General features: G+C 49.1%; 1 protein-coding gene across 1 annotated transcript in view; it reads left to right on the plus strand.

Moving 5' to 3' along the window:
* The first annotated feature begins 5,575 nt into the window (after positions 1–5,575).
* The window catches only part of HRH2 (histamine receptor H2), a 29,868-nt gene continuing 7,718 nt past the window's right edge, over positions 5,576–27,725 (plus strand). The window contains exon 1 of the mRNA XM_039239793.1: positions 5,576–6,769. Within this exon, the coding sequence (XP_039095724.1) occupies positions 5,694–6,769 (1,076 nt within the window). The 5' untranslated portion in view covers positions 5,576–5,693. The remainder of the gene's footprint in view (positions 6,770–27,725) is intronic.

Consider the following 27,725-nt stretch of genomic DNA (forward strand, 5'->3'; position numbering starts at 1 on the left):
TTTCTCTGCATGCCAGTTTTTGCAGAATAAGAATAATCCTACTTCACAGGATTGCCTGCCGGTTCACCCAGGAGGTACCTAGCATACAGGCGTTGTCTGAGTACCGTTGTCTTTTCCTAGTGTAAAATAATGGCCTAGAAAATCAGATTCATCTGTCAGGCCGAGGGAGAAACCCAATCAGACAGGCCTTGACTGATCCCCCACCCCCACCCCAAATTGCTGGCTGCTTGCACAATGCCAGCTCCCAGGTGGCTGTGCCTGGAACGTAGGTACATAAACCTTGAAAGAGGAACTTCATTTCACTTCCCGGTGAAAAGAGAAAGTGCTGGACTCAGTTTGATAACATTTGAAAGGGAGGAGACCTGAGCCTCCAGGCTAGTGGCTTTTCTAGATGGTCTCAGCCCCTCTAGTCTGCAAACAGAATCTACCATACCTTCTGTGAGGAACATCTCTCCTGTGAGGAACAGTGAGAGGGAAGTTGAGGCACGAGGTAGACTTGGGTTTGCCTCTGGGATACCTCTGTGCTGGTGGGGTGACCTTCGACCGTATTCTTTGTGCTGTGTGGGAGGAATGCAGAGGGAAAGGATATTCTTTTTCCCACCCACCACAACTCGGTTCCTGAGGAGACATATTCTGATGCTGAATCACCAAGGACCCCCTAGAAGGAGAGTTTTCCGGGGACACTGAAAACTCAGCATCCTACCCAGTGCACCCCAGAAAGCACAAGCCTGTACTAGAGGTGGGTGTAAGTAGGAGGTTGAAATGAGGGGGCAGAACAAATACCTCTGGACTTCCTGGACGAGATAGTGGAGGAGGCCAGGTCTTGAAGGAAGAATGAGGGTTCACCAGGCAATAGAAGAGAGGAGGGGCATTCCAGCCAATGGGAACAGCAGATGCAAAGGCACTGAGTCAGAATGGGCCTGGGACTTTCAAACCCAGGAGGAATTCAACGTCACCTGCACTGTATTTCTCAAAGTGTTGTCCTGGACAGGAAAGTGCATATGGCAGACAGAAGCTGAGACTAAAGAGAGAAGACAGAACCAGGTCATGAAGAACCTTGAATGTCACATCAAGGATCTAAACTTAGAGACCAACCGGAGCTCGTAATGGAGAGCAATCAGCCCTCCTCCCGCACAGAGCCCAGCACAGTGGGTTTGAAAGACATCAGAGAGTACGGTGAGTGCATTTATCATGCTGGGCCAGGGCTGCTCTGGAGGGCTAATTGACCAGCACGGCCCTGCAGAGCCTCACTCTTTATTATGAATCCCTCTGCTAGGTGATCGCTGCAGGTAAATGTCAGAAGCCTCCCCGGGGACAGCGCAGGGTACTGCCACCCTGAGCAGGTTCTCCCAAAGGTGCCTTTTCAAAGGCTATTAAGACAAAGTTCAGGAGAGGAAGCCATGGGACTTGCAGCTGTTAACATCCGTGGTCAGCCTGCACGATGAGTAGAGGAAGTGGCTGAAGCCTTTTTTAATGACTTTGATCTAATTTTCACACACACACACACACACACACACACACACACAGAACGAGAGGTAGAACAGATGATTACCTGATCTTCACAGAGAGTTGGATAAGATCTAATGTACATTGGGTTGTTTTTTCAACTTTGTGTGTGTGAAAATTTTCGCCATAAAATACTGGGAAAAATGGGCCCATTTTCACATATCCATCAGATGCTAACCAGACCCATTGAATTCCAAGGTGAGTGCATGTAGATTTCCAAGGCAGAGAAACCACACATACGTGCGCGCGCGCATGCACTCACACATGTACACACTCACATACTCCATATACCCTGTACCTCTCCTGTTATATAGACAATAGAAAATGTTGGATGGATAGATAGGTTGATAGGTGGATAGGTGGATTGATGGATGGATGGATGGATGGGTGAATGGTTGGATGGATGAATGGGTGAATGGGGTGGAGAAAGGTGGGCAAGATCCAGGCCCTGTGGGGAGGGCACACACAAAGCCATATTAACACTATAAGGCAGCGGGTGCCAACGGTATAGCTCGGTACAAAGTACAGGCATTCAGGAAAGCTCCAGGGTATTTGAGCGGTGCCTTGAAAGGAGAGTAGTTAAAGTGAATACAGGAGCGAGCAGGGCTCCAGGTGAGGGAGACAGCAAAGGCAGGTGTGAGAAGGGGTAATCCATTCGGAGAGATGCAGGCTGGGCTGCCTGAATGGCCAAGTCAGAGGACAAGTGCAAGCGTGTTTGGTGAGACCCAGTTGGAAGGATGGGTCGAAGCCTGAGCAACGTACAGGCATGAAGGCAGGCTAGAGGGGTGTGAGCTGAGTTTGAATCCAGGCTCTCTGCTTACTTGCTAGGTCCATGACATCACTTGGCCTCTGAGCCTCACTCTCTCAGACATTAAATGGAGCAGTGATTTCCCTCATTCTTGGGTTATTGTGAGGATGAAATGATATTTCATTTAATATGTGATCTCACCATGCCCAGGGCTATCCTACAGGAAGGAGGTGCTGTGATTCCTCGAGCTGTCCCCATTTGCTGGACACTCTGATTGTTTCCTGCTTTTTGCTGCTTGCAAACCCACTAGCACAGATGGTAGAGGCTGTATTGTCACAGCATAGGTTCTCAAAAGAATGCATTAGGTCTGTGACCTAAAGGGGTATCCTTATACAATGAAGAAATTAGGGAAAGAAAGTTGCTCAGTCATGTGTGATATGTGTGCCTGAGTACACGTAGAAGCACAGAGGAAGAACGGAAGGCCCCCATCAGGTCAAACAGTCAGCAACAAGCACCTTCTGTGCGTGAGAGTCTGGGTGTGATAGCTCAAACAGCTGGCCCTTCCTGTATACGTCAGCATACTTGGTTTACTACAATAAGTATGTCATTACTTCGGAAGTTTGAAAGGAAAGTTCAAGCAAGTGTTTTTTATGTTAGCTGTGATGATGAAAATAAAGACAACGATCTTGTGACGCCGTGGTTCTCGAGGGCAGTCACTCTACCCAGAAGGCATGGGTTGGATTAAGCTCCGTGCAAAAGCTCCTGCCTTCGTGAAAAGTCGCCAGAAACTTCTGGGACCTGGGCTGCAAAATAGAAATGCATCAGAGTGGTTCTTCTTTGAAACATCATGAAAAAGGCAACTGCCGCTGCTCTGTTCATCATTGTGCCCCCAGCACCCACAGCATTTGCCAATGTTGTTGAGTTCTCAAAGAAATATTTGCTAGAAAGAAGAGACAGGAGGAAGAGAAGGAAAGGAGAAGGGAGGGAAGATGAATTTTGAATGATATGAGAGGCTGCTGCAGTTCAGATTTGAAAACCCCAAACATTAACGGAAACGTTGGTCCAAGGGCACCAATACCTATACCTGTTAAGAAACTCAGAAAGAAAATAGCTTTCGGAACTAGGGATCCTCAAAAAGATAGCTCTGTGGCGGTCCCCCCCCACACACAGTTAATTAAATGTACCAGTGAGAGCCATGCTGCTTATGTTATTTATGTAATGAAAAGATCTTCTAAAAATAATACCCAGAGGCCCAGCTCGCAAGGCCTGGTGGTTGAACCAGCTGGAGTGGCAGAAGGTGGCCAGGAGCCGTGATCTCTGCACCAACACGGTGGTTACGATTAAATGATGCTTCTCATATTCAGGTTGCAAAACCGCTCCAGGCCAGAGCCTAAGAGAGGCTTAATTTCTGTCACATGGCGATTAGCTTGCTTCTGAGAGGGGGTGTACTGTCAGCTTGATTTCTGCACACCCCAGGTCGCAGTAGATTGTTGCTAGCTGCTGTCTGGAAAAGCAGGATCAGCTTCTGTGAAAGGGAATCAGCAGGGCCTTAGCTGTGTTTCCTCAGTTGAAATCCTAGGATACCACCAGGAGGAGGGGATCTCTGGGATTTAACTAGGAAGTATTGTGTGTGCAGCCATTCTGCTGAAGTGCTGTTTGCATTGGTATAGGTGGAAGGATGGGAGGGAGAGAGGAAGGAACTGGAAACTACCAAAATACTCGTGATAAGGGCATAATAGAATAAACCCTGGCCAGCCACCCCATGAGCTGCTGTGTAGCCATTGGAGAGACTGAGTGAGCTCTGTGCTGGCTGACCGACCGCATGTTCTGCCCAATAAGAAAAGTTAAGATTTAGACTGATGTTCAGAGCGAGTGTGGACAGAGGGTGCCTCTGGCAAACTATGACAGCAGGCTAATTCTTGCCCTGTGCCCAGTTTTGTGCAACCTGTGAGCTAAGGATGGCTTTTACACTTTTAAATAGTTTGGAAATCGTTTTTAAAAAGAGTTAGAAGGGGCGCCTGGGTGGCTCAGCTGGTTAAGCGTCCGACTTTGGCTCAGGTCATGATCTCACAGTTCGTGGGTTCTAGCTGTCAGCACAGAGCCTGGAGCCTGCTTCAGATTCTGTGTCTCCCTCTCTCTCTGACCCTCCCCTGCTCATGTGCTCATTCTCTCTCTCTCTCTCTCTCAAAAATAAATATTAAAAAACTTTCTTTAAAGAGTTAGAAAAAATGAAAAGAGGAACAACATTTTGTGATACGTGAAAATTATGTGAAATTCTAATATCAGCATCCATAGCAAAGCCTCATGGGAGCACAGCCACACTCATTCATTTGCACGTTGTCTGTGTAGGTGCCCTCGTGCCACAGTGACAGAGCTGAGGAATTGCAGCAGAGACCTTGGGGGCTGCAGAGCAGAAAATATTTACTACCTGGCCTTCTCCTGAGAACCTCTGTCAATTCCTGGTTTACTGTATGGTGACATTTTGTAAAACCAACAGCGTCAAGTTCTCAGTGCTTTATGAGGAAATTCATTACATTTGCTTATTTATTCATTCAGTTTATCATTTATCCATCAGATGCTTAATGCCTCCCCGTGGGGACAGGCACTGGGAACCAGCAGTGAACAGCAGATGCAGTCCCTGTTGGGGTGGGGGTGGGGTGTCTAGAGTCTGTGTCTCATTCTTTCTTTCTCCAATAAATAGCCCGACCACTCCAACCGTATCTCAGGAGGTGACACAGTGGTCCAGTCCCTCGCACCCTGCCTCCCTTCCTCCTCCTGCTGTGTATCCCGATTGCCTCGGTCCTTCCTAAGGAAAGGTGTCCACATTAGCCCTGTGCCTCCTGGAGTCTCACAGGGAGATCTAGAAGGATTCATCTTGGGTCAGTCACGCTCTTAGTCTGATTTCAAGTGTTCAACACCTGACCCTTGCGTTTTCAGCTCCTGTTCTCCAGTGCTCCTAAGAGGCAGACGCAGCAGTCCTTGACCTCCCTCACATGGTTGGGAGCACCCATCAGCTATGGAGAAGGATGTGGCCACATCTCCACATGATCTCTCCTGCATAAAACCAAAGCCACCTCCAGACACGTGCTCCAGTGCCTCAGTCTCTATGCACACCTGGAGAGTGGAGACCTGCTTCAGTCCTTGGAGGAAGCTGGCTCTGCAGGGGGTAATTTGAGGACTGGAATTTGAACCAAGAACCTTCTCTCTCCTTTTGCTCTTCTTCATTCATATTCATGCCCAATACCTCCTAGGAGACTGCTTTATTTATTTCTAGAAAAACAGCTCTGCAGCAGTCATTGTAGCCTCCCCATGTTTGAACATTTTCTTTTGACTCTACCGGAAGCCTAGAGCCCAGTGATTGACAGAATTGGCACACTGGGGAGCTGGACGGGAAGTGGCCAGGAGCTGTGGGCAGAGGAAGGAGCCGTAAGGTTCCAGGATGGTACCTAACGGCACAGCCTCTTCCTTTTGTCTGGACTCTCCCCCTTGTAGGATCACTGTCAGCGTGGTCCTCACTGTCCTCATCCTCATCACCATTGCCGGCAACGTGGTGGTCTGCCTGGCTGTGGGCCTAAACCGCCGGCTCCGCAGTCTGACCAACTGCTACATCGTGTCTTTGGCCATCACTGACCTGCTCCTTGGCCTCCTGGTGCTGCCCTTCTCAGCCTTCTACCAGCTCTCCTGCAAGTGGAGCTTCGGCAAGGTCTTCTGCAATATCTATACCAGCCTGGATGTGATGCTCTGCACGGCCTCCATCCTCAACCTCTTCATGATCAGACTCGACCGGTACTGCGCTGTCACAGACCCCCTGCGCTACCCCGTGCTGGTCACCCCAGTCCGGGTCGCTGTCTCTCTTGTCTTAATTTGGGTCATTTCCATCACCCTGTCCTTTCTGTCTATCCATCTGGGGTGGAACAGCAGGAATGAGACCAGTGGTTTCAATCACACCATCCCCAAGTGCAAAGTCCAGGTCAACTTGGTGTATGGCTTGGTGGATGGGCTGGTCACCTTCTACTTGCCTCTCTTGGTCATGTGCATCACCTACTACCGCATTTTCAAGATTGCCCGGGATCAGGCCAAGAGGATCCATCATATCGGCTCCTGGAAGGCAGCCACCATTGGGGAGCACAAAGCCACAGTGACACTGGCCGCCGTGATGGGAGCCTTCATTGTCTGCTGGTTCCCTTATTTTACTGTGTTTGTTTACCGTGGGCTGAGAGGGGATGATGCCATCAATGAGGCCTTTGAAGCTGTTGTTTTGTGGCTGGGCTATGCCAACTCGGCCCTAAACCCCATCCTGTATGCCACACTGAACAGAGACTTCCGCATGGCATACCAGCAGCTCTTCCGCTGCAGACCTTCCAGCCACAATGCCCATGAAACAACTCTGAGGTCCAGCAGCTCTCAGCTGGCCAGGAATCAAAGCCGAGAACCCATACGGAAGGAGGAGAAGCCCCTGAAGCTCCAGGTGTGGAGTGGGACAGAGGTCACAGCCACTCAAGGAGCCACAGACAGGTAACTACCCAGCCCATTTGTATGCAGAAGAAGTGCATGGGGAGGGGGCCCCACTAATGGTAACTGTTAAGGTGGTGGCTGTTCACCAGGTGCTGGTTGAACATTCTGTGCTGGGAACTCTTCGCGAGCACTTTGCAAACTTTGTGTTGTTCCATCCTCCCAAATCCCCCTGAGGTAGAATCTCGTACTTGGACAGATGTCCTCTGACTCTAGAACTTGCGGGCCCTTTTTTCTGGCTACATTGTCCTTATAGTCAGGAGTCCTAAGTTTGAAGTCCATCTCTGCCAGTTGGTTAGTCATTTGAAGTATTCACCCAAGCTCTCCAGGACAACCTTCAAATGGCCATGCACTGATGCTGTCGCCTGGGGAGTAACCACAAACCCAGCTCAATCCACATTCATTGAGCATCTGTTATGCACTAGCTCTTATGCTAGGGACACTCAGGTCAGAGGAGAAAGAGGACTGGCCAAGTTGGGAAGACAGAGCCTTGAAGGTCAGGTTAGGAGCTTGGGCCTTGTACCATAGGTCTAGGGGGAAGATGGAGGATTAGAAGCAAGGGTGGGGGGTAACCCAGGCAGTTCTGTGCTTTGGATAGAGAGCTCTGGTTCCCTGTAAAATGTGGACCAGAAAGATGAGAAGGGGCCATCAGTGAAGAGGGATGTGGCACTGGCCCATGAAGAGAGGAGAAGGGAATAGAGCAAAATCTAGGAGGCTATTAAAAAATAGGCTCTGAGAGCATAGGATGTTTGAGGTACAGAAGAGGCAAGAGAGAGGACACCCCAGAATTCTACCTCCAAGAGGTATCCAGGCCAAAAAGATAAACAGGATCAGAATGAGATGCAGATAAATGCACTGGTGGCAAAGCCAATGCGGGGTATTAAGGGAAACCCCCACCAAACACGTGAGTGGCACTGAGGAAGCTCACCCACTGCATGGAGACGGTGTTTACAGGTCTGGGTAGGTCTAGCTGGTGAGAGGGGTGAATGAATGGGCACTGATAGAACACCTGGCACATAGCAGTGCTCAATAGACGTTGCTTTCCTTACTCTTCCAACAGACCATGCCAGAATGCTGGTCTATGTGACTGACCCATCCATCCATCCATCCATCCATCCATCCATCCATCCATCCTATACATCCATCCATCCATCCATCTATCCATTTATCTGCAAACATTTATCAATTTCCCCTCACATGCCTGGAGCTGTGCTGAGCACCAGAGATGCAGAAGTGACATTTTGGGCATTTATTGAGATGAACAGGCATGGAAAGTCAATTGCATAGCCCCAGTCTCACCTTTGTCCTCATTGACTCTGTAGTTTGAGCAAGTCCCTGTCCCTCTTGGGCTTCAGTCTCCTCATTGCGTAGAGTGTGGGGTGTGTCCTCATGCAGCCTGCCTTACTCACCTCCCAGGGTTGCCTGATGCATATGTGAGCCAGGAGATGTGAACAGCCTCTATGACCCCAATGGGACACTTGTCTCCTTTCAATAATTGAGCCTCAGACTTGAGAAAAGCTTGGACAGGTGCCGCAGACCCACATTCTCTGGGCTCTGATCCCTATGGAATGTTGTGGGAGCAAAACTGCCCAACACCTCTGGGCCTCATATTCCCTTGGGTCCTGGCAGCAGCCAGGTGTGGAGGGTCCTCCGTAGACTTGGGTCCTGGGCCCTCCACCCCCCCACTGCTCGTCTGCTGGAACAAGCCTTACTGCTCCTGCTCCAGCCTCCTAACCTTGAGACTCTCCATCTCAAATCCATCCGCCAAACCACCCAGCAATGTCTCTCCAAAATGTAGATCTGAAGACTTCCACATCTGGCCCTGATGGGTAAGGCTCCCTCTGACCTCATTCAGGAAGCACCCCCGAGCACAAAGCTAATTTAGCTCATGAAGCAAAGAACAAAGCACAGAGCATAGACGCTGTAGAAGGACACAGACCCTGTAGAAGCCCATTGAACGATTCAGTGTAGTCGTGCATGCCACTAGCCACTGCTCTTATCTGTGTGACCCCCTGGTTAATAGGCTGCCTTCACCCCTAATTCTTAAGGAACAGTATTCAGTAAGTACTCAGCAACAGCAGCTGACACTCACTGGGCATCCAGTGGGTGCCAGTTTTACATGTTTGTCAGTTTCTATGTGTAGTCGTCCTGTGGGCATCCTGTCCCCACCCTTGTGCTGCACTGGTGCTAAGGGTGCAATGGGACATAAAGCAAGCTCCCCTTCCCCCACCCCAAGCATCACTCTCACCACCTGTAATTGCTCATGGTCTAGTTGAAGAATAGACGGGCAGTGGTTCAGACCAGCACATGCCAAGAATTGCAACTCAGTGTGCTGGGTGCCTAGATGAGGTGGTGCATGGAGCCCGTCCCAGGGAGTGGACCTCTGAGCTGAGCCTTAAATGCGGACGAGAAAGACCGTATTCATCCAGGGTGGTACTTCTGGACTTGTGACCTCATTTCACGTTTCCCACAACCTTATGAAGTAGGTGCTTGTCTAATCTCCACTTTACAGATGGGAAAACTGAGGCTCGAGAAAGTTAAGTAAATTGCCCAAGTGACACAAGCTAGTGTGTCAGCCAAAGCCACATTCTGAGTGGCAGTAGAGATAGCAGCCCCATTATTGGCTGCCCTTGGGGTGCTGGACACCCCGTGGAGTATGAATGCCAACCTTCTCTTCTGATCTTCACAGCCACCCTGCGGGAGGGACTGTGAAGCTGAAGCCAGCTGAGAGGCTGTGACTGCCTGGGTCACACACAACGGCCACAGAACCAGGGCCTTCAGAGCACATATTCTGTGTGGCTGTGGCCACGCTCTGTTCTCCAGGCCTTGGAAACGGTGCGCAGAGGGGTTTGGCAGAGGAGGATGGCAAACTGCCGGGAGGGCTTCACACCTCGGTGGGGACCTGGGGGTGTAGGAGGCCAAGAGCAGCCAGAGGTTGAATTTCACACCGAGATTGCCAGGGTATCAGGGCCTCGGGTGGCCCTCCATAAGGTTGGCTCCCAGCTTCCCTGATGACCGATAGCATGTCCTTCCTGCTCTCTGTCTGGGGACAGCACTGACCTGACCAAAGGTCCTTATCAGTACTGAGGTGGGTGGAGGTGTTGCTCTGAGCTGAGAATTCTGAAGGGACTACCTGGGCCTGCCCTTGGGGAAGGGAGGGACACAGTCGGCCAGGGTGCCAGCCAGGGGAGGACTCTAGGAAGGAGTGGCCCAGCTGGCCGGTCCTTCCGTCTGTGTGCCCTTTCCTGCCCCTGATTGGTTGCCTTCACCCCACCCTCGTCGCCTCTCCCCCTGTGCTGCCCCACCCCGCTCAGTGGCCTCCACTGTTCTTCCTGGATAGAGGGGTCTGCGGCCGTTTCCTAGGGCTTCTGTAGCAGAGGACCTCAAACGTGGTGGCTGAACACAACACAGAGTGATTCTCTTACAGTTTGGGAGGTCTGGGATCAAGGTGTTGATGGGGCTGGTTGCTCCTGGAGACTTCGGAGGAGAATCCACTTCCAGCTACTCTCCTTGGCTCACGACCCCTCTCTGTCATCACTTGCCCCACTTGCCTCCTTCTCCCATCTGTAGCCAGATCTCCTGCCTCTCTCTTATAAGGGCTCTTGTGACTATATTTAGGGTCCATCAGGATAATCTCCCCATCCCAGATTCCTTGACTTAATCACATCTGCGAAGTTCCTTTTTGCCACATAAGGAAACGTGCCCAGGCTCCAGCGATGAGGGTGTGGACGTCTCTGGGGACCACGTTCAGCTACCATGAGGCCCAGCTCCTCACCTGGCATTAGAAGCCCTACCCCCCTCCTGATCTGTTTGTTGCCAACACCCCGCCGCCCACACCCACCCTCGACCCACTTCTGCCATCGCCAAAACAAACCACTCGAGCCCAGTCTCCCCAGACACCCAGCAAGGAACTGCTGTGTGCCAGCCCTGCTTGGGCTACGGCAATGAGCGAATCAGAGGTCTTCCTCCCCCCGGGGGTGCTTTTCTAGGGCACTGGTTCTCAAAGTGTGGGCCTCTAGCCAGCCGCGGGCTTCCAGAAGCAAAGTAGCCAGCGTCAGGCCACATAGCCTCAAACACAGGATCCAGGATTCTAGCCCAAGCTTGTCTGACCCCAAAGCTGGGGTCTTTCCACAGTAAAATGCTACCTGGACTTAAATCCAGCCCGGATTCAGTGCTAGTCTCATGGATACCGGATGAGGGGAGGAGGACACCGGGAAGCCAGTGACCTATGTGAAAGAGTACTGGAGGAGCTAGGAGTAGACAGAGTACTTTGGGCCCCTGCCCAGGGCTCTTGGGTCCTTTTTCTACACACTCACTTGCTCTGAGCAATCTCCGAGGGCAGGGAGATAATACTCATGGGCACCTGGATACCACCAGTCTCTCTTGGGCGTGGCACTTCCTCATTCCTACAGAGCACCTGCAGGCTGGAGTCAGAGCCCAAGAAAGACCCCGGGAGAGGAGATGCAAAGGGAGGCAAAGGCAAGGTGCCCCCTCACCTCCAGCCGGCTTTCCTCTCCGAGGCCCCTGGTCAGCGGTCCACCCAGCCACCCCCTCCCCCATCTGCTCTCCTTCCCTCCGCAGCCAGAGAGCGGATTTCCCAACAGAAATGGGATTATGTGTCCCCACCTCCTGATGCTCTTAGAATAAAATGCAAAGCTCTCATCCTCACCTCCCAGGCCCTGGTACCCCACGCACTTTTGCCTCAGTCCAGACTGTCCTCTTCCTCTTGATGCATTCTGTGTGTTTAATGTCTGCAGCCCCGGCCAGCATCTCCCCAAGGGCAGGGCTGTGTCTGTGTTGTTCACTGCCTATCCCTGAGAGGACAGGCACAGTTATACTTGTTGAATGAATGGATGCATGAATGAATGAGTGAGTGCATATCTAGTTCTAGCTTCCCAAGAACTCTAAGAAGTGAATAATGCTACCCTCACTTCGGAGATCGGGAAACCAAGACTCAAAGAGGGAAGTTCCAGGAACTAGTGGGAGTCAGAAGTTCCTGGTTCCCTTTTCCAACTTGGATGTCACAATGGGCCTCCCTCCAAATAGTGGTGTCAGGGGTGAGCCTCACAGCAGAATTCAACCACAGGCTCTGAATCAGTGTTGGAGAGGGAAGACGCCCCTGACAGTAACCCAGCACCTCCCCCTGGCTGTGTTCCAGATGAGCCCCGAGAGGTGAGGTGACTTAAACCAAGGACACAGAAAGGGAGCTTCCAAGAGAGGGAGGGAGTTCACAGCTCCTGACGCCTGACACTGTCTGGCTATCTGTGATGTCTCCTCGGTGGCATGTCAAGGTTTGGCCTGAGGTTGGCAGCACAAGAGAGTGGGGGGCCCACTTCAGCTGCTGCTCTAAGCCCCAGCCTCTGCAGATGCAGCTGTAATGCCCAGAGGAGTGAATGAGCTCTAGGAGCTATGAGCACTTTCTTCCTAAGGAGCGGAAAGGAAGTTTCCCATAGCTTACCCCGCCAAGAGCCTCACTTTGTTTACTTCTATCATTTGGGTTCTAAAGCAGTCTAACTTTTTGGCACACTGATTCCAGCATTTCTTAACAGCCTTCGTGGTGCTTTTTACAGAGGGGCCCAGAGCAGCTGTTCTCTAACGAAGGGGCCTAGGCGCCCCTCTACACACCGGAATCCCACTGGCTGCCTGGTCACCTTGGCCTCTGCCTGGCCGTTCCACCACAAGGCTGCTGGGGTATTCTTCTGCTTCTGGTGTGAAACTAGGGAGCCCCAGTAGGAGTCCTACCCCGCCACCGCTTAGAGGTTGGTGTGGGTTTATTTCTGGGCTCTCTATTCTGGTCCATTGATCTGTATTTTTATGCCAATGCCATATGGTTTTGATTACTATAGCTTAGTGGTATAGTTTGAAATCAGAGAGTGTGATACCTCCAGCTTTGTTTTACTTTCTCAAGATTGCTTTGGCTGGAGAAAGCCTTTCATGGTTCCATACAAATTTTAGACTTATTTGTTCTAGTTCTGTGAAAAAAAGCCATCAGAATTCTGATGCAGATTGCATCAAATCTTGCTTTGGACGGTATGGACATTTTAACGATATTAATTCTCCCAGTGTATGAGCATGGAATGTCTTTCCATTTATTTGTGTCTTCTTCACTTCTTCTGTCAGTGTTTTATAGTTTTCAGTGTACAGGTCTTTCACTACCTTGGTTAAATTTATTCCTAGGAATTTTATTCTTTTTGATGCAGTTGTTGAAGACATTGTTTTCTTAATTTCCCTTTCTGATAGTTCATTATTACTGTAGAGAAATGCAGCCAGTTTCTGTAGATTGCTTTTGTATCCTGCAACTTTGCTGAATTCATTTATAACATTTTTGGTCACTCGTTAGGGTTTTCTGTGTATCGTATCATGTCATCAGCAAGTAGCAACAGTTTTACTTCTTTCTTTCCAGTTTGGGTGCCTTTAATTTCTTTTTCTTGTCTAACTGCTGTGGCCAGGACTTCCAACAAGATGTTGAATAAAAATGGCAAGAGTGGGCCTCCTTTTCTTGTTCTTGATATTAGAAGAAAATCTTTCAGCTTTTCACTGTTGAGTATGATATAAGCTGTGGGTTTATCACATGTGGCCTTTAACATATTGAGGTATGTTCCTTGTATACCCACTTTGCTGAGAGTTTTCTTTTATCATAAATGGAAACTGAATTTTGTCAAATGCTTTTTCTGCATCTGTTGAGGTGATCATGAATTAAACCAAAATTTAATGTTTATTTTTGAGAGAGAGAGAGAGAGAGAGACAGAGAGAGAGTGTTTGAGCTGAGACGGGAAAGGGGCAGAGAGAGAGAGAGAGACATGGAATCCAAAACAGGCTCCAGGCTCCATGCTGTCAGCACAGAGACCGACACAGGGCTCAAACTCACAAACCATGAGATCGTGAACTGAGCTGAAGTCAAAGGTTTAACTAACTGAGCCACTCAGGAGCCCGGATCATGACTTTTTTTTAATGTTTATTTAATTATTTTGAGAGAGAAAGAGTGCGCATGCATGCATGCATGAGCAAGGGAGGAGCAGAGAGGGAGAGAGAAAATCCCAAGTAGGCTCCGTGTTGTCAGTACAGAGCCCAATGCAGGCCTTCAACCCACAAACGCTGAGATCATGACCTGAGCCAAAATTAAGAGTCAGACGCTTAACCAACTCAGCCACCCAGGCACCCCAGGGATGACCGTATGATTTTTATACATTTTTTGTGAAAGTAATGTATCACATTGATTAATTTGCAGATGACCATGTTTGCATGGTTGCATCCCTGGAATAAATCCTACTTGATCATGGTATATGTCCTTTTAAGGTATTGTTGAGTTTGATATGCTAATATTTTGTTGAGGATTTTTGCATCAATGTTTATCAGGGATGTTGGCCTGTAATTTTCTTTTTCTCTATGGTGTCCATGTCTGATTTTGGATCAGGGTAATGCTGGCCCTAACATGAGTTTGGAAGTATTCCTGCCTCTTCAATTTTTTGGAAGAGTTTGAGAGGGGTAAGTATTAAATCTTTAAATGTTTAGTAGAATTCACCAGTGAAGCTGTGTGGTTTTGGACTTTTGTTTGTTAGGAGTTTTGGGGTGGTTTTTTTTGGTGGGGGAGAGTAGATTCTTGATTACTGACTGAATCTCTTTAACAATTGGTAAAGTAATTGGTCTATTCCAGTTTTCCATTTTTTCACGATTCAGTTTTAGAATATTGTATGTTTCTAGGAATGTATCCATTTCTTCCAATTTGTCCAGTTGGTTAATGTATAATTGTTCTTGGCAGCCTGTTATAATCCTTTGTACTTCTATGCTATCAGTTGAAACTTCTTTCATTTTTTATTTCACTTATTTGAGCCTTCTCCCTTTATCTCTGGATTAGCCTGGCTAAAGGTCTGTCAATTTTGTTTCTTTTTCAAAGAACCAGATCTTAGTTTCATTGATCTTTTCTTTGTTCTTTTCTTTTCTTTTCTTTTCCTTTCCTTTTCTTTTCTTTTGTGTGTGTCTATTTCATTTATTTCTGCTCTGATCTTTATTATTTCCTTCCTTCTACTAACTTAGGGATTCATTGTTCTTCTTTTTCTAGTATAGAACTTGCCTCTTAGAACTGCTTTGGCTGCATCCCGTCGATTTTGGATTGTTATGATTCCATTTTCATTTGTCCCAAGGTATTTTTTGTATTTTTCCTTTGATTTCTTCCTTGACCCATTGGTTGTTCAGTAGCTTGTTTTTTAATCTCCATGTATTTGTGATTTTTCCAGTTTTCTTTTTGTAATTAATTTTGAGTTTCATACCGTTGTGGTCCGAAAAGACACTTGATGTGATTTCAGTCTTCTTAAATTTATTGAGACTTGTTTTGTGGCCTAACATGTAATCTGTACTGGAGAATGTTCCATATGCATTTGAAGAGGATGTGTTTGGGGATAGAATATTCCGTATTTTTAAGTCCATCTGGTCTAAAGTGTCATTTAAGGCCAATGTTTCATTACTGGTATTTTTGTCTGGACCATCTGTCGGTCCATTGATGAAAGTGGAGTTTTAAAGTCCCCTACTATTACTGTATTGCTGTCAATTCCTGTGTTAGTATTTGCTTTATATATTTAGGCGTTCCTGTGCTGGCACATACACATTTATAAGTGTTATCATCTTGTTGCATTGACCCCTTTATCATTACGTAGTGCCTTCTTTTGTCTTTGATCACAGTCTTTGCCTTAAAGTCTATTTTGTCTGATGTAAGTATAGCTAAACCAGCTTTCCTTTCATTTCCATTTCCATGGAATATCTTTTTTCACCCCTTCACTTTCAGTCTGCGTGTGTCCTTAGATCTGAAGTAAGTCTCTTGAAGGAAGCATAGAGTTGTCTTATTTTTATCCTTTCAGACACTCTGTGGTTTTTTAGTGGCACATTTAGTCCATTTACACTGATTGGTAAGTACGTCCTTACTGCCATTTTGTCAGTTGTTTCCTGGATGTTTTATAGCTCCTCACTGTTTTTGTTCTTCTTCTCCTGCTCTCTTTGTGGTTTGATGCCTTTCTTTAGTGTTATGTTTGGATTCCTTCTCATTATGTTTTGTGTGTCTACTATAGGTTTTTGCTCATGGTTACCATGAGGTTCACATAGAACAGTGTATATAGATGTCTCATTTAAGTTGATAGCAACTTAAATTTGAATGGATTCTGAAAACTCTGTACCCCCCTCCATGTTTTATGATTTTCATGTCATATTTACATTCATTTATTTTGTGTATCACTTAACTAATTATTATAGTTTTCGTTAATTTCACTACTTTTATCTTTTAACCTGTGTACTAGCTTTATACATGGTTAATCCACTACCTTTACTGGTCAGATTTTTACTTTCAGATATTTTCTTGTTATTAGTGAGTGTCTTTGCTTTGCAGCTTAAAGAAATCCCTTTAATATTTCATGTAAGGCGAGTGGTGATGAACCCTTTTAGCTTCTGCCTCTCTGGAAGACTTTTATCTCCTTCAATTCTGAATGATAACCTTGATGAGTAGAGTACTCTTGGTTGGAAGTTTTTTCCTTTCAGCAATTTGAATATATCATGCCACTCCCCTCTGGCCTGCAACGTTTCTGCCAAGAAATGAGCTTCTGGTCTTATGGGAATTCCCTTGTATGCAATAAGTTGTTTTTTTCTCTTGCTGTTTTTAAGATTCTCTTTATATCTTTAAGTTTTGACATTTCAATTATAATGTGTCTTGGTACGAATCTCTTTAGTTTTATCTATCAAGAACTCTCTGGGCTTCCTTGATTGGATGCTTGTTTCTGTTCCCAGGTTAGAGAAGTTTTCAGCCATTATTTCTTCAAATAAATTTTCTGCCCCTTTCTCTCTTTTCCCTCTGGGAACCCTATAAAGCAAGTGTTACTCTGCTTCATATTCTTCTATAAGTCCCTGAAGCTATCTTCACTTTTTAAAATTCTTTTTCTCTCTTGGTGAGTTCTACTGCCCTGTCTTTCAAGTCACTGATCTGTTCATCTGCTTCATCTGGTCTGCTGTTGAACCCCTCTAGTGTATTTTTCAGTTCCATTATTGTATTCTTCAGCTCTGTCACTTCTGTCTGGTACTTTCTTAGATTTTCTGTCTCTTCATTGAAGTTCTCACTGTGTTCATCCATCCTTCTTCTAAGAATCTTCATGACCCTTACTTTGCATTCTTTAATAGGTAGACAATTATCTCTGTTTCATTAAGATCTTTTTCTGATATTTGTGTCTTGTACTTTGGTTTGGAACATACCCTGTTTCCTCATTTTGCTTGCCTCTCTGTGTTTGTTTCTATGTATTAGTCAAAATAACTACCTCTCCCAGTCTTGAAAGAGTGGCCTTATATAGGAGATGAACCTTACCATTCAACCTTGCCCTAGCTCTTAGTTGTCCCTTAAACCTTTGCGATTGTCTGACTGGTCTGATTTATTCTTTTTAAAAAAGTTTTTTATGTTTATTTTATTTTTGAAATAAAGAGAGAGCAAGAGTGTGAATGGGGTTGGAGGAGAGAGAGACACACACACAGAATCTGAAGCAGGCTCTAGGCTTAGCTGTCAGCACAGACCCTGATGCGGGGTTTGAACCCACAAACTGTGAGTTCATGACTGAGCCAAAGTCGGACACTTACCCGACTGAGACACCCAGGCGTCCCGTCCTGACATATTCTTGATAGGCCTCTGTTGTTGAAGGTGTGCCAAGACCTGCCAGTGTTCCAAAGGGAATAATCACAGGCAGTACCTAATTGCAGGCTGATTGGAAGCCAGATTCTTAGGCAGCAGCTTTTTAAGTATGCAAATATATATAGTCCTATAGGACTGTAATTGTAAACCTTGCTGGCCTCCAGACCAGGAAATCTGATGGTGTCCTGTGGGCAACTGTTGCAAAAACCAGGGCTCCGGGCAAGTGTATAAGCTCTTTTCTAAGAGATGCCAGTGAGCTGTGTAGAGGCTGTGGGAAGGCTTTCTCCTTGCCTACATTCCCTGAGAGTGCCTTGATAGCCTCTAGATGCCTGGCAGACCTGAAGCCTGTCCCTCAGGTTGAAACTCCAGGACAAGTAGATGGGCTTTTTTCAGAGATAGACTGGACTTATGTTTCAGTCTGCTGTCTGTGCAGCGCCCTGGGTATAGTAGCCTTCCCAGAACTATCTGGGGCCCATGGGGCCTAGAAACACAAGCACCTCTGGCCACAAGGGCCAGGTGATCAAGGGTGTCCTCTGTGTGGATTGGACTTTCCCACCAGCTTTAGTGCGGTTGTCAGAGAGTGTTGAGGCTGGGGCATGCCTATGGGTTTAAGGAGGCAGAGGAAGAGTGCTGTGAACAGGGCACATCCAAGACTTTAGCAGGGCTATGTCTGTACATACCCACCTGGGCTAGCAGGGCAGGGGAAAATGCAAAAAGGGTGCTCACCAGCACCTCCATCCCCAAAGAAAGTCCTAACTGACTTCCACCCCGTCTGGCAAATACTTTAAGATTAGCAAATGCAGGGTGCCTGGGTGGATTAAGCGTCCAACTCTTGATTTCAGCTCAGGTCATGATCTTACGGTTCCTGAGATCGAGCACTGTGTCAAGCTCTGCACTGACAGCATGGAGTCTGCTTAGAATTCTTTCTCCTTTTCTCTCTGCCCCTCCATGTCTCTCTCTCAAAAAATAAAAAAAATCTAGATTAGCAAATGCATCTCCTGCACATATAATCCAGTCACCTTTCAAACTGCTGCCTTTCTTCTGGTCCCAGGATGAGCAAGTCTGTGCATGAGCCAAAAGCCCCTCAAAGGAATATCTCATCTCCACAGACCCCAAATTTCCTGGACATAAGCCCCATTGGTTTCCAAAGCCAGATACTTTGGGGCCTTATCTCTTCAGTGTAAGTGCAACAGGTTGGGGTGCCCAAGGTAGGGCACAAACCCCTCTCTCCTCAGAGACAGATTCCAGACCCATGATATCTTCCAGTATTGTGAATTATCCCACCGGGGTTGAGGTTTTGGGTGAGACTGCATCTCTGCTTCTCCTACGTGTCTTGATGTGGCCCTTTTAACCCTTGTAGAGAAAAATATTCCACTACTTTTCCATCCTTTTTCCTCAGGAATTGTTCCATGTGTAGCTATAGACTTGCTATGTCCATGGGAGAAGGTGATTTCAGGGTCTTCCTATGGCGCCATCTTGGACTACCATCGTCAATATTTCTTCCTTTCATATAACAGTTTTATTGAGATATACTTCACATACTGTGCAGTTCAACCATTTCAGTGTACAATTCACTGGTTTTTAATATATTCACAGAGCTGTGTCACCATCACCACAACCAATCTTAGAACATTTTCATCACCCCCAAAAGAAACCCAGTAGCCTTTTGCAATCACTTCCCAAGCCCTGATTCCTACCTGCCCCCTCCCCCCTCCAAGCAATCACTAATCTATTTTCTATCTCTACAGATGTGCCTATTCTGGACATTTCATACAATATGTGGTCTTTCGTGCCCTGCTTTTTCATTTAGCATAATGTTTTCCAGGTTCTTTCTGCCTTTTCTTCCTTCCTTTCTGTTTTGTGTTTTCTTTTCGTCCCTCTGTTTCTTCCTTCCACCCTTCCTTCATCCATGGTCCCATTTCTCCTTCACTAAAGCACTTAGGCTTTATGGAAGTTTTGGACCATTTATAGGCCCTGCTTGGGGAGCTGCAGGCATGAGGCTACGTCATGGACCCCTAGGCTCCCCTTCTCCCTGTCTCCTGCCCAGAACACCCATTCCTGGGCCGACAGTGCTCGAGCTTCTGCATGGCTGCCAGAGAGCACAGACAGGCTACAGCAAGGAATTCATCCTTTTCATCTTCTGTCTCTTCTGAGCATTTGGAGAATGAGATTCCTTCCTACCCCGGGAGAGGAAGTTAGGGGAAGGAGAGCAGGGAGAGAGAGAGAGAGAGAGAGAGAGAGAGAGAGAGAGAGAGAGAGGAGGTGGGAAGCCTTTTACAGCCTTAAAAGTCAAGGAGAATAAATAGTGGCCTCCCAGGAGTCACTTGAAAGGTGGAGAACTCCTCATTTCACTCCCTGGGGATTGTGCCTTTGAAGCCAGCTAGAAGCTCCAGCTTGTGCCCAAGCCATCCCCCCCTACCCCTGGCGTCATGCAGACCCCTGCCCCTGCTCATTCCTCACCTGCACTGTCTACTCCTTCTGTGGCAGTTCTGATGGGACATGCTTTGGGGCTGCCTTCCCGGGGCTGTGATGGGGAGGGAAGGGGAGCTGTGCATTTGGGGCCACTGCCAGGAGCTTTCTACCCATAAAAGGAGGGTGAACACTCCTGGTGAACAAATTAGTGAAGGTCCTTTCTTCCAGGGGATCCAGCCCCAGGGCATACAGCTTGGTGAACCCAAGGAGGCCTGGGTTTCAGCCCTGGTGGCCGAGTGCAGGGACAAGGGAGGCTCTGCAGACTTTCCAAACCCCCCGGGAAACTGCATGGTCTCAGGCAGGAGTCAGCAAATTTTATCTGCGAAGAGCCAGATAAATAGTAGATAGCTGGGGCTTTGCCACCCATAGTTCTTTGTCGCAGCCACTCAACCCTGCCCTTACAATGTGAACGCAGCCACTGACGATACATAAATGAACGGGGATGGCTGTGTTCCAATAAAACTGTGTTATGGATGCTGAAATTTGAATGCCATATCATTTTCATCAGTCATGAAATGTTATCCTTCTATTTATTCCCTCATCACCACCATTTCAAAACAAATAGGGGATGGGCTGGATTTGGCCTGCAGGTTATACTTTGCCAGCCCTTGGTGTAGGGGGAAGAAATAGTGTCAGTTTCAGCCCCAGCACTTGCTGGCTCTGTGGCTTTGGGCAGGTGGCTTGCCTTCTCTGGGCTTCAGCTTGCCTGTGTGCAAAATGAGGATGAAAATGTCTCCCCGTAAGGATAGCAGTAGGCTTAGCATCAATTTATGCAAAGCATCTACCATAGAGTAGATGCTTAGTAAGTGGTAGCCTGTCTTTCTTTCTTCCTTCCTTCCTTCCTTTCTTCTTTCTTTCCTTCCTCCTTCCTTCCTTCCTCCCCTCCTTCCTCCCCTCCTTTCTTCCTTCCTTCCCTCCTTCCTTCCTTCCTCCTCTCCTTCCTTCCTTCCTTCCTTCCTTCCTTCCTTCCTTCCTTCCTTCCTTCCTTCCTTCCTTCCTTCCTCACTTTCACCCCTCTGCAAAGGAGCAGCTGGAAAGTTCAAGGCAGACTTTGTGGACTCATCGCAGCTGTGCCACTGAATTGTTCAAATCAGGCCCTGACCCCTGAGCGTCATATCTCTCCTCTGAAAATGGGGGGCTTGGATCAGTCTCAAGGGATGATTTTAACCCTAATTATATATAAATGCTTAACCAGGGAGAGATTCTATGCCAAACCTCCAATGTGTTTGTGTCAAGAATCTTCTGGCAAGGGCAGCAAAGAACATGTTTTTCATACTAATGAATCGTTCTGAGTATGGAGGCGAATCCAGGAAAATGTGTCCTTGTCACGACCGGAGCTATGAGAGCAGGTAGGGGTGCAAACCAGGTGCATGACGGGGCTGCCAAGAGAACCCCGGCCTGGCAGATGGGGGAATCTGGATTTCCCATCGCCTCTGCCACTCACTGGCTGTGTGGCCGTGAAAAGATCACATCCCTCTCTGAGCCCCAATTTCCGCATCTGTCAAAGAGAGCTAAGATTTCTGGCAGCTGCCACTTCTGGGTCACAGGGTTCTCTGCTGTTGGGTGTTCATGAAGCCTGCAGGGGCTGCTTGTGGCAGTGTTGGGGGGCAGGAATAGGGCACGCCTGAGGCCCAGTGTGCACTGCATGGTGTCCATAGTCCCTGAATCTCTCCTGGAGTTTGTGGACGCTTACTCTCTGCCCAGAGCTAGAAAGGAGGGCACAGGGGAGTTTGTCCCAGCTGGCAAAATGTAGCAAAAAGTGACTCTACAAAGCCTCTGCTTCTCTGTACAGATTGTGCAGAAGGTTGCAGCATGGAGGGATGGAGGGAGGGCCACAGGCTTTGGGCATCACAGGCCCGTGGATGAGACTCCGACCTCCCTCATTCCAGGACTAAGCACGTGCCAGTGTGGCCCAGGGATGGACATTTGGGATGAGCAGCAAGGCAGTCCCGATGCACACAGAGGATTTAGGGAACCTCCACACTGCTTTTGGAAACACTGTATCCATAAATATCTTTAAGTATCTATAAACGGTTAATCAGTGTTGAAGGAGGACATTCAAATTGAAAGTCAAAGAGAAACCCCATTTCTGTTGCCATCTTGTGCAATCCCGGAAATCATGGCTCTCTCTTCCCTTCATGTTTTTCATGAGCCAATGTGGCCCTCATATCATGGCAACAAGAGGTGACGCACTTTGAGTTCCTTGGCAGGCCACACGTCTCCTGTTTTAGGGGCTGCTAAGTCTTACTGATTCATTCACCCGCTCATCCTTTACCAAGAGGGGCCCCCCGCCCCCCGCTCTTCCCTGCAGGATGCCAGGAGCGCTAATGGGGCACGGGAAGAGCAGGGAGGGCTACACACACACCCGATGAGTGTTCAGACCCTGCTGCTGTGGGGGCCCAGCTGGGAGTCAGGACAAACCCTCTTGGAAGGGGTAAGGTCTCTGCTGACTCCTGAAGGACAACAGGGATTTTCTAAGCTGAGGAGCAGAGGCGCCCTTCTGGACAAACGAGCAGCACGTGGAGAGGGGTGTGCTCACGGCCGATGAGATGCCATTTAGTGTCCTGGCCTGCCGAGAGAGCTCTGAGGGCTGACCTCCCCATTTTGCTGGCTAGTTGATCCTAAGCAAGCCCTCCCCTCTCTAGAATTCAGTCCCCGTCTGAAAAGTGAGGCTGGTCCTTACAGCACCCCCATCCCAGGCTGCAGAAAGGAGCGGGGCGCTTAATGTGTGTGCCTGGGGCAGCAGCCCACAGCACAGCCCCACGCCTGCCTGGGTGTAAGATTATTTGTTGCGTTCCACTCAGGGCACCCATGGACCACCGTTTCATGGAAGCTGGAGAAACGTATGCTTTCCAGGTCTGAGAGCTCAGGCACTTCCAGCTGTAAACATGGGGACTTTGGAAGTTGAACCAACTCACTACAAGATTGCCTCCACTCCTCCCCCCACCTGCCATCTCCTTCCCTCCAGGGTAAGCAAAGTTCCGGGGGCCATCTGACCCCCACAGCCTCCTCTGGACCACAACAGACCTGTTCTGCCGGGTTCCCCATCCGTGGGGACACCGCTGACCTACTCCTGAGCTCTACCTGGCACTGCTGGGGGCCAGCCAGCCACACTCTCTCAGGGGCTTTGGCCACTGCTGCAGGTCCCCCAGCCCCCCAAACTCTCCCAGCAGGTGGGCCTCAAAGCCCAGCCACGTGCTCAGGCTCCCTGTAGATCCATGAGATTTGGGAGACTTCCTGCCTCTGGGGGCTGGGCCAGGAGGCCTAGAGCTAGGTGGGAGAGTGGGCCCGGGCCCTGTCCCTGCCACCCTCCCTTGGGATCACTGGGGTGACTAGAGGTGAGGTGGGGGTCACGGAAAAATGAGGGTCGGGGTCTGAAAGCACAAGGGCTTGTGGCCTATTCCCCACTGGTTTCTCCTCTCTGGGTGGTGGGGGACTGCTCTCATGGACTCTTGAACACCAAACACCCTCGGGCTCTCTCACTACCATTTCAGTTTGGGGCCTAAGAAATCATCTGTGCCCTCACCTGCAGCTGCTGCCTTAATGGGGGCAGGGCAGCCAGGGCAGTGGAGACGAGCAAGAGAGAGAAGCCATGGCAACCCCTTGACATCCCACGCCCCACCTGAGACACACCATACGCCCGGCCCGGCACGTTGGCCTGTGCTCAACAGCGAACTACCTGGTGACGGTAATTAGTCACCAACACTGCTCTGGGAGTGGTTGAGTCTGGTGGAGTCAGACTGCCTGGAAGCTTCTGACCTTCGGCAATTTACTTAGCCTCTCCTTGCCTCAGTTTTTTTTTTTTTTTTTGTCTGTAAAATGGGGGTGTTCCCAGTACCCACTTAAAACGTTTGTCAGGGTTAAGGGAGAGAATAAATATAAAGGCCTAAGAATTGTGCCTGGCATGTGGGGGGTCCCTCAGTGGACACCAGCCCATGGCAGTTTGTCCACATTTTTTTTTTTTGCTATTATAAGCAACGCTGTGATGAACATCTCCATGCAGAGAAGATTTTGTTTCTTTCAGATTATTTCCTTAGAAACTGAATTTCTGGGAAGAGCATTACCGCTGGAAGGGGAGGGATATTTTCAGCCTTTTGTTACACTTTGCATAATTGTTTCTGGACAGGCTGTTGGCCTCCGCACTGTCAGCCACATCTTAAGGTATCACTTCCTCAAAGCCGCGTAGGGGAAGCGTCCTGGAAGGGCTGTAAGGGGGGTGGGCCAGGGCAGGACACAGACTCAAGGAGGAGGGACCACAGGCATTTTCGGATGGGCACAGGGGACGGGGAAGAGGCGAGAAGCCTCTTTGAAAGGGCTGAGAAGGAGCCACCAGACAGAGGAGACCCTGTCGCACATCCAGGTCCTGAGCCGCTTGGAGCAAACCAGTCTCGAACTGAAGACACCAGCATGGTGATGCACGGGGCTCAATCCACGACCTGAGCACACCTGACCTTGGGCACATGCCAGGCCTCTCTGAGCCTCAGTTCCCCCATCTGCAAAGTGGGCATGACACTTCGCCTGCCTCACAGGCGAACTAGGATGGAACGAGTGATAGGAAATGACTTTGGTAATTGACTCCAGTGCCCTGGGTTCTTCTCAGACAAGCACCCACTCGTGTATAGTGGGCAGGGGCTTCGGAGTTTTCTTCTGTTTTACAAAACATTCCATGGTTTCAAGGAGAGGCTTGGGCAAGCCAGCCGGTTTCGTGGGGATCACTGGAGGGTTTGAGCAGCAGGACAGGGGAAGCACAAAGCTGGGACTAGGGGGGACTGAGTGTCACCCAGATAGCATGGATGCTGCCCGGCCTCCCTGAGAGCCACCTTGTGTACTGGAAGGAGGCAAGAGTGGGCGGGGCATCCCCAGCTTACACCTGGGCCACACCAGCCTTGCTCAAGTCTACCACTTAGTTACTGGGAATCACTGGGCAAGTGACTAAAGTTCCCTGGGCCCAGACTTCCTGTCTGTCAGAGATAAGACGTTAACAACTATAGCATATGTGTCATGTAGGCACTGGAGAGTTCAAGGTTAAGTGCCCGGCCCATGAGCGCTTCATTATTCAGCAGTCCTAGTGCAGCCGCAGGACGTGGATGATGCAGAGGCACAGGAAGGGGCGAGTGGAATGAGGGTTCCCACGCCTTCAGTTCTCCAAGCAACAAGCCCAGCATGCTGGAACATACTCAGCTCCACTTACTGGCTGTGTGTCACCTCAGGCAGGTTTCCTAACTTCTCTGTGCCTTAGTTTTCTCCTCCATCGACGGGGAGAGTAATAGCACTTACCCCGTGGGGTCGGTGTGTGGATTAAATGAGCTCATACTTATCAGTGCTTAGAGCCAGAGTGCAGGAGTTGCTCCAGGGATGGTGGCTATCATTTGCTTGCTCTCAGGGCTCAGAGCACAGGCTTTGGACCAAGCAGACATGGCAAGAACCCCATTCCTCCATCCACAGGAGGTGTGACCTTGGTCGGGTCACTTAATTCCATGAAGGGCTGCTCCCCTCATCTGTAAAGATGTGAATGGTGCCCACCTGGTTGGCCAAGCGCACAGTAAATGCTCAACAGGACTGGCGACCAAGAGTCTTAAAGAGAGCACCCCCTGGGGCACCTGGGTGGCTCAGTTGGTTAGGTGTCTGACTTCGGCTCAGGTCATGATCTAGCAGTTCGTAGGTTTTGAGCCCTGCATTGGGCTCTGTGCTGACAGCTAGCTCAGAGCCCGGAGCCTGCTTCCGATTCTGTGTCTCCCTCTCTCTCTGTCCCCCTCACACTCTCACTCTGTCTCTCTCTCAAAAATAAACATTAAAAGAGAGAGAGAGAGAAAACACCCCTGAACACTGCCCAGCCACCCTCCCGGTGGTGGGCACATGTGATAAAGGGTCACGGTCCTTCCCCACCATCCCCTCCGTGCCTGGCACTCACTCAGATGCCATCTCACTGACCCATGTAGTTGTCAGATCATGAGGAGGGGCCAGTCCAGGCCATGAGCTGAGACTGTTCCTTGGTGGGTTCCTGACATGCCCCCGTTCTGCCTCCTCCAGCATTGCCCCAGCGCCTGCCAGGTCACATGCAGACTCACCACGCCCATCATGTTCTGGCTATAGGACCCCTGTCTGTCTCCTCTCCGGCTGCAACCCTGGGCTCCTTCTCCTCCAGACGAACTAGACATCCCTGCTCTCAGAGCACCACCCACAGCTCAGGCCCCGTCTGCCTGAAGAGACGCGCCCCCTCCCGACATCCCCATTCAATTTCCACTCATTGCCCCAGGCCCAGCTCAAATGCCACCTCCTCCATGTAGCTTCCCCTGATGCCCAGAGCCAGAAATGGTTCTGTGCCGCATAGTCTTGCCCATGCACACCCGGACACACTCAGGCCCTGGCACACACTCACAGACCCACGCATCTGTGTGTGTTCACATTCACACCAACTCTTACCCGTGAGTCACCTGAGACCCATGACCCTGCCCTTACCATCCCCACATCTCTCATCCCAGCTCAGTCCTGTTCTGTCAAGTTCACTTAGTCTGATCCACTCAGAAGGAGCATGCTACAGCGGGAAGGGTGTGCAGGTGGGAGACACCAGCTGCTGTTTCATATTTGAGTGCTGCTATGGAGTGACTGAGGGAGATGGCTGAGATGCCCAGAGCCTCAGTTTCCTAGTCTGTGAAATGGGACACCGGTTCCTGCCTCATAGTGCCATTGGTTAACTAGAAAAAGGATGCAAAACTGCCCAGTCAGGGCTTCATACGTGAGACTGAGTAAATGCTAGTTCTTGTCAATCACTTATTCATTTTCCAGTACAATTCACGATGCTTGCTCTGTGTCAGGCCCCTCGGGGACTGCTAGACACACAGCCAACCTCCGTCATTGAGCTCCCAGGGCATTCCCAGGCTGTGACCCACCAGCACTCAGGGAATGCATGTCCTGTGACGTCTGTACTCAAGATCCCTTTTAGGAGCCTAAAGCTTTTGGACCCTCACCATCTACTCCTCTCGTCATGGGGAGAAAATTAAAAGGACTCAACAGTTTATGACTGTTACCTCTTTATTATCAGCTAAGTCCCAGGGAGTTCTAGGGTCCTTCTCACTGTGTCTGGCATGAGGATGAACACGGTGTGTGAGCAAAACTCCTGCAGGAAGCCTCTGTCCAGTTTGCTGTTCTCTACCATCCCTTCAAAGCACATGCTGGTGTAGGCAAACCCTTCATGTCCGCTTCCAGAAAATTATGAGAAGGGCATGAAAACATAATTGCTTTCATGAACAGAGGCCTGAAGTTTGGTCATTTCAGCCTATCAGGCGATATCAGTTTGTGGCAGGAAACAAAGGTATATGAAGATAATGCTCTGATTGGTGCCTGGTCCCAAGATTTCCACCTCATAGCTTATTTCAGAGCAACTCGAAATCAGGTCTGGCTTGGAGAGGAGGGTCACCTCTTAATATGACAGAAGCTTAAGGCAGGGGAGAGGCCCCCGGTGGGTTGTGGCCGGCTCTGAGGATGTGAGAGAGCCTCTTCCCCTTTCTAATCTCCTCCACTTGCATATTTCCTCATAAAGGAGAAAGGACTTCGGGTGACCCAGTTCCCAGGATGTAGGTGAAACTGACACTAGCAGTGGTTGGCTCTGCCGTGTTGTTGGACAGAAGAGGAAGGACCTGGGTTCAGAGATCAGCCCAGATCCTCAACACACAGGCCCTCAACCTCCGGTTCTCAGTGACCCTAAGGTACCAAGCAGCCAATGGCTGTGCCCATTGCAGGAAACAAGGGAGGAGGAAGGAGAGCCTTCCTCTCCCAGCCCTTTCACTGGGATGGTCCGCATCTTACAGATGAAGAGAAGGACTTGAGAAAGAG

Source organism: Hyaena hyaena, unplaced genomic scaffold (assembly GCF_003009895.1).
Source record: "Hyaena hyaena isolate Hyena2069 unplaced genomic scaffold, ASM300989v1 scaffold_160, whole genome shotgun sequence".
NCBI classification, from domain to species: domain Eukaryota; kingdom Metazoa; phylum Chordata; class Mammalia; order Carnivora; family Hyaenidae; genus Hyaena; species Hyaena hyaena.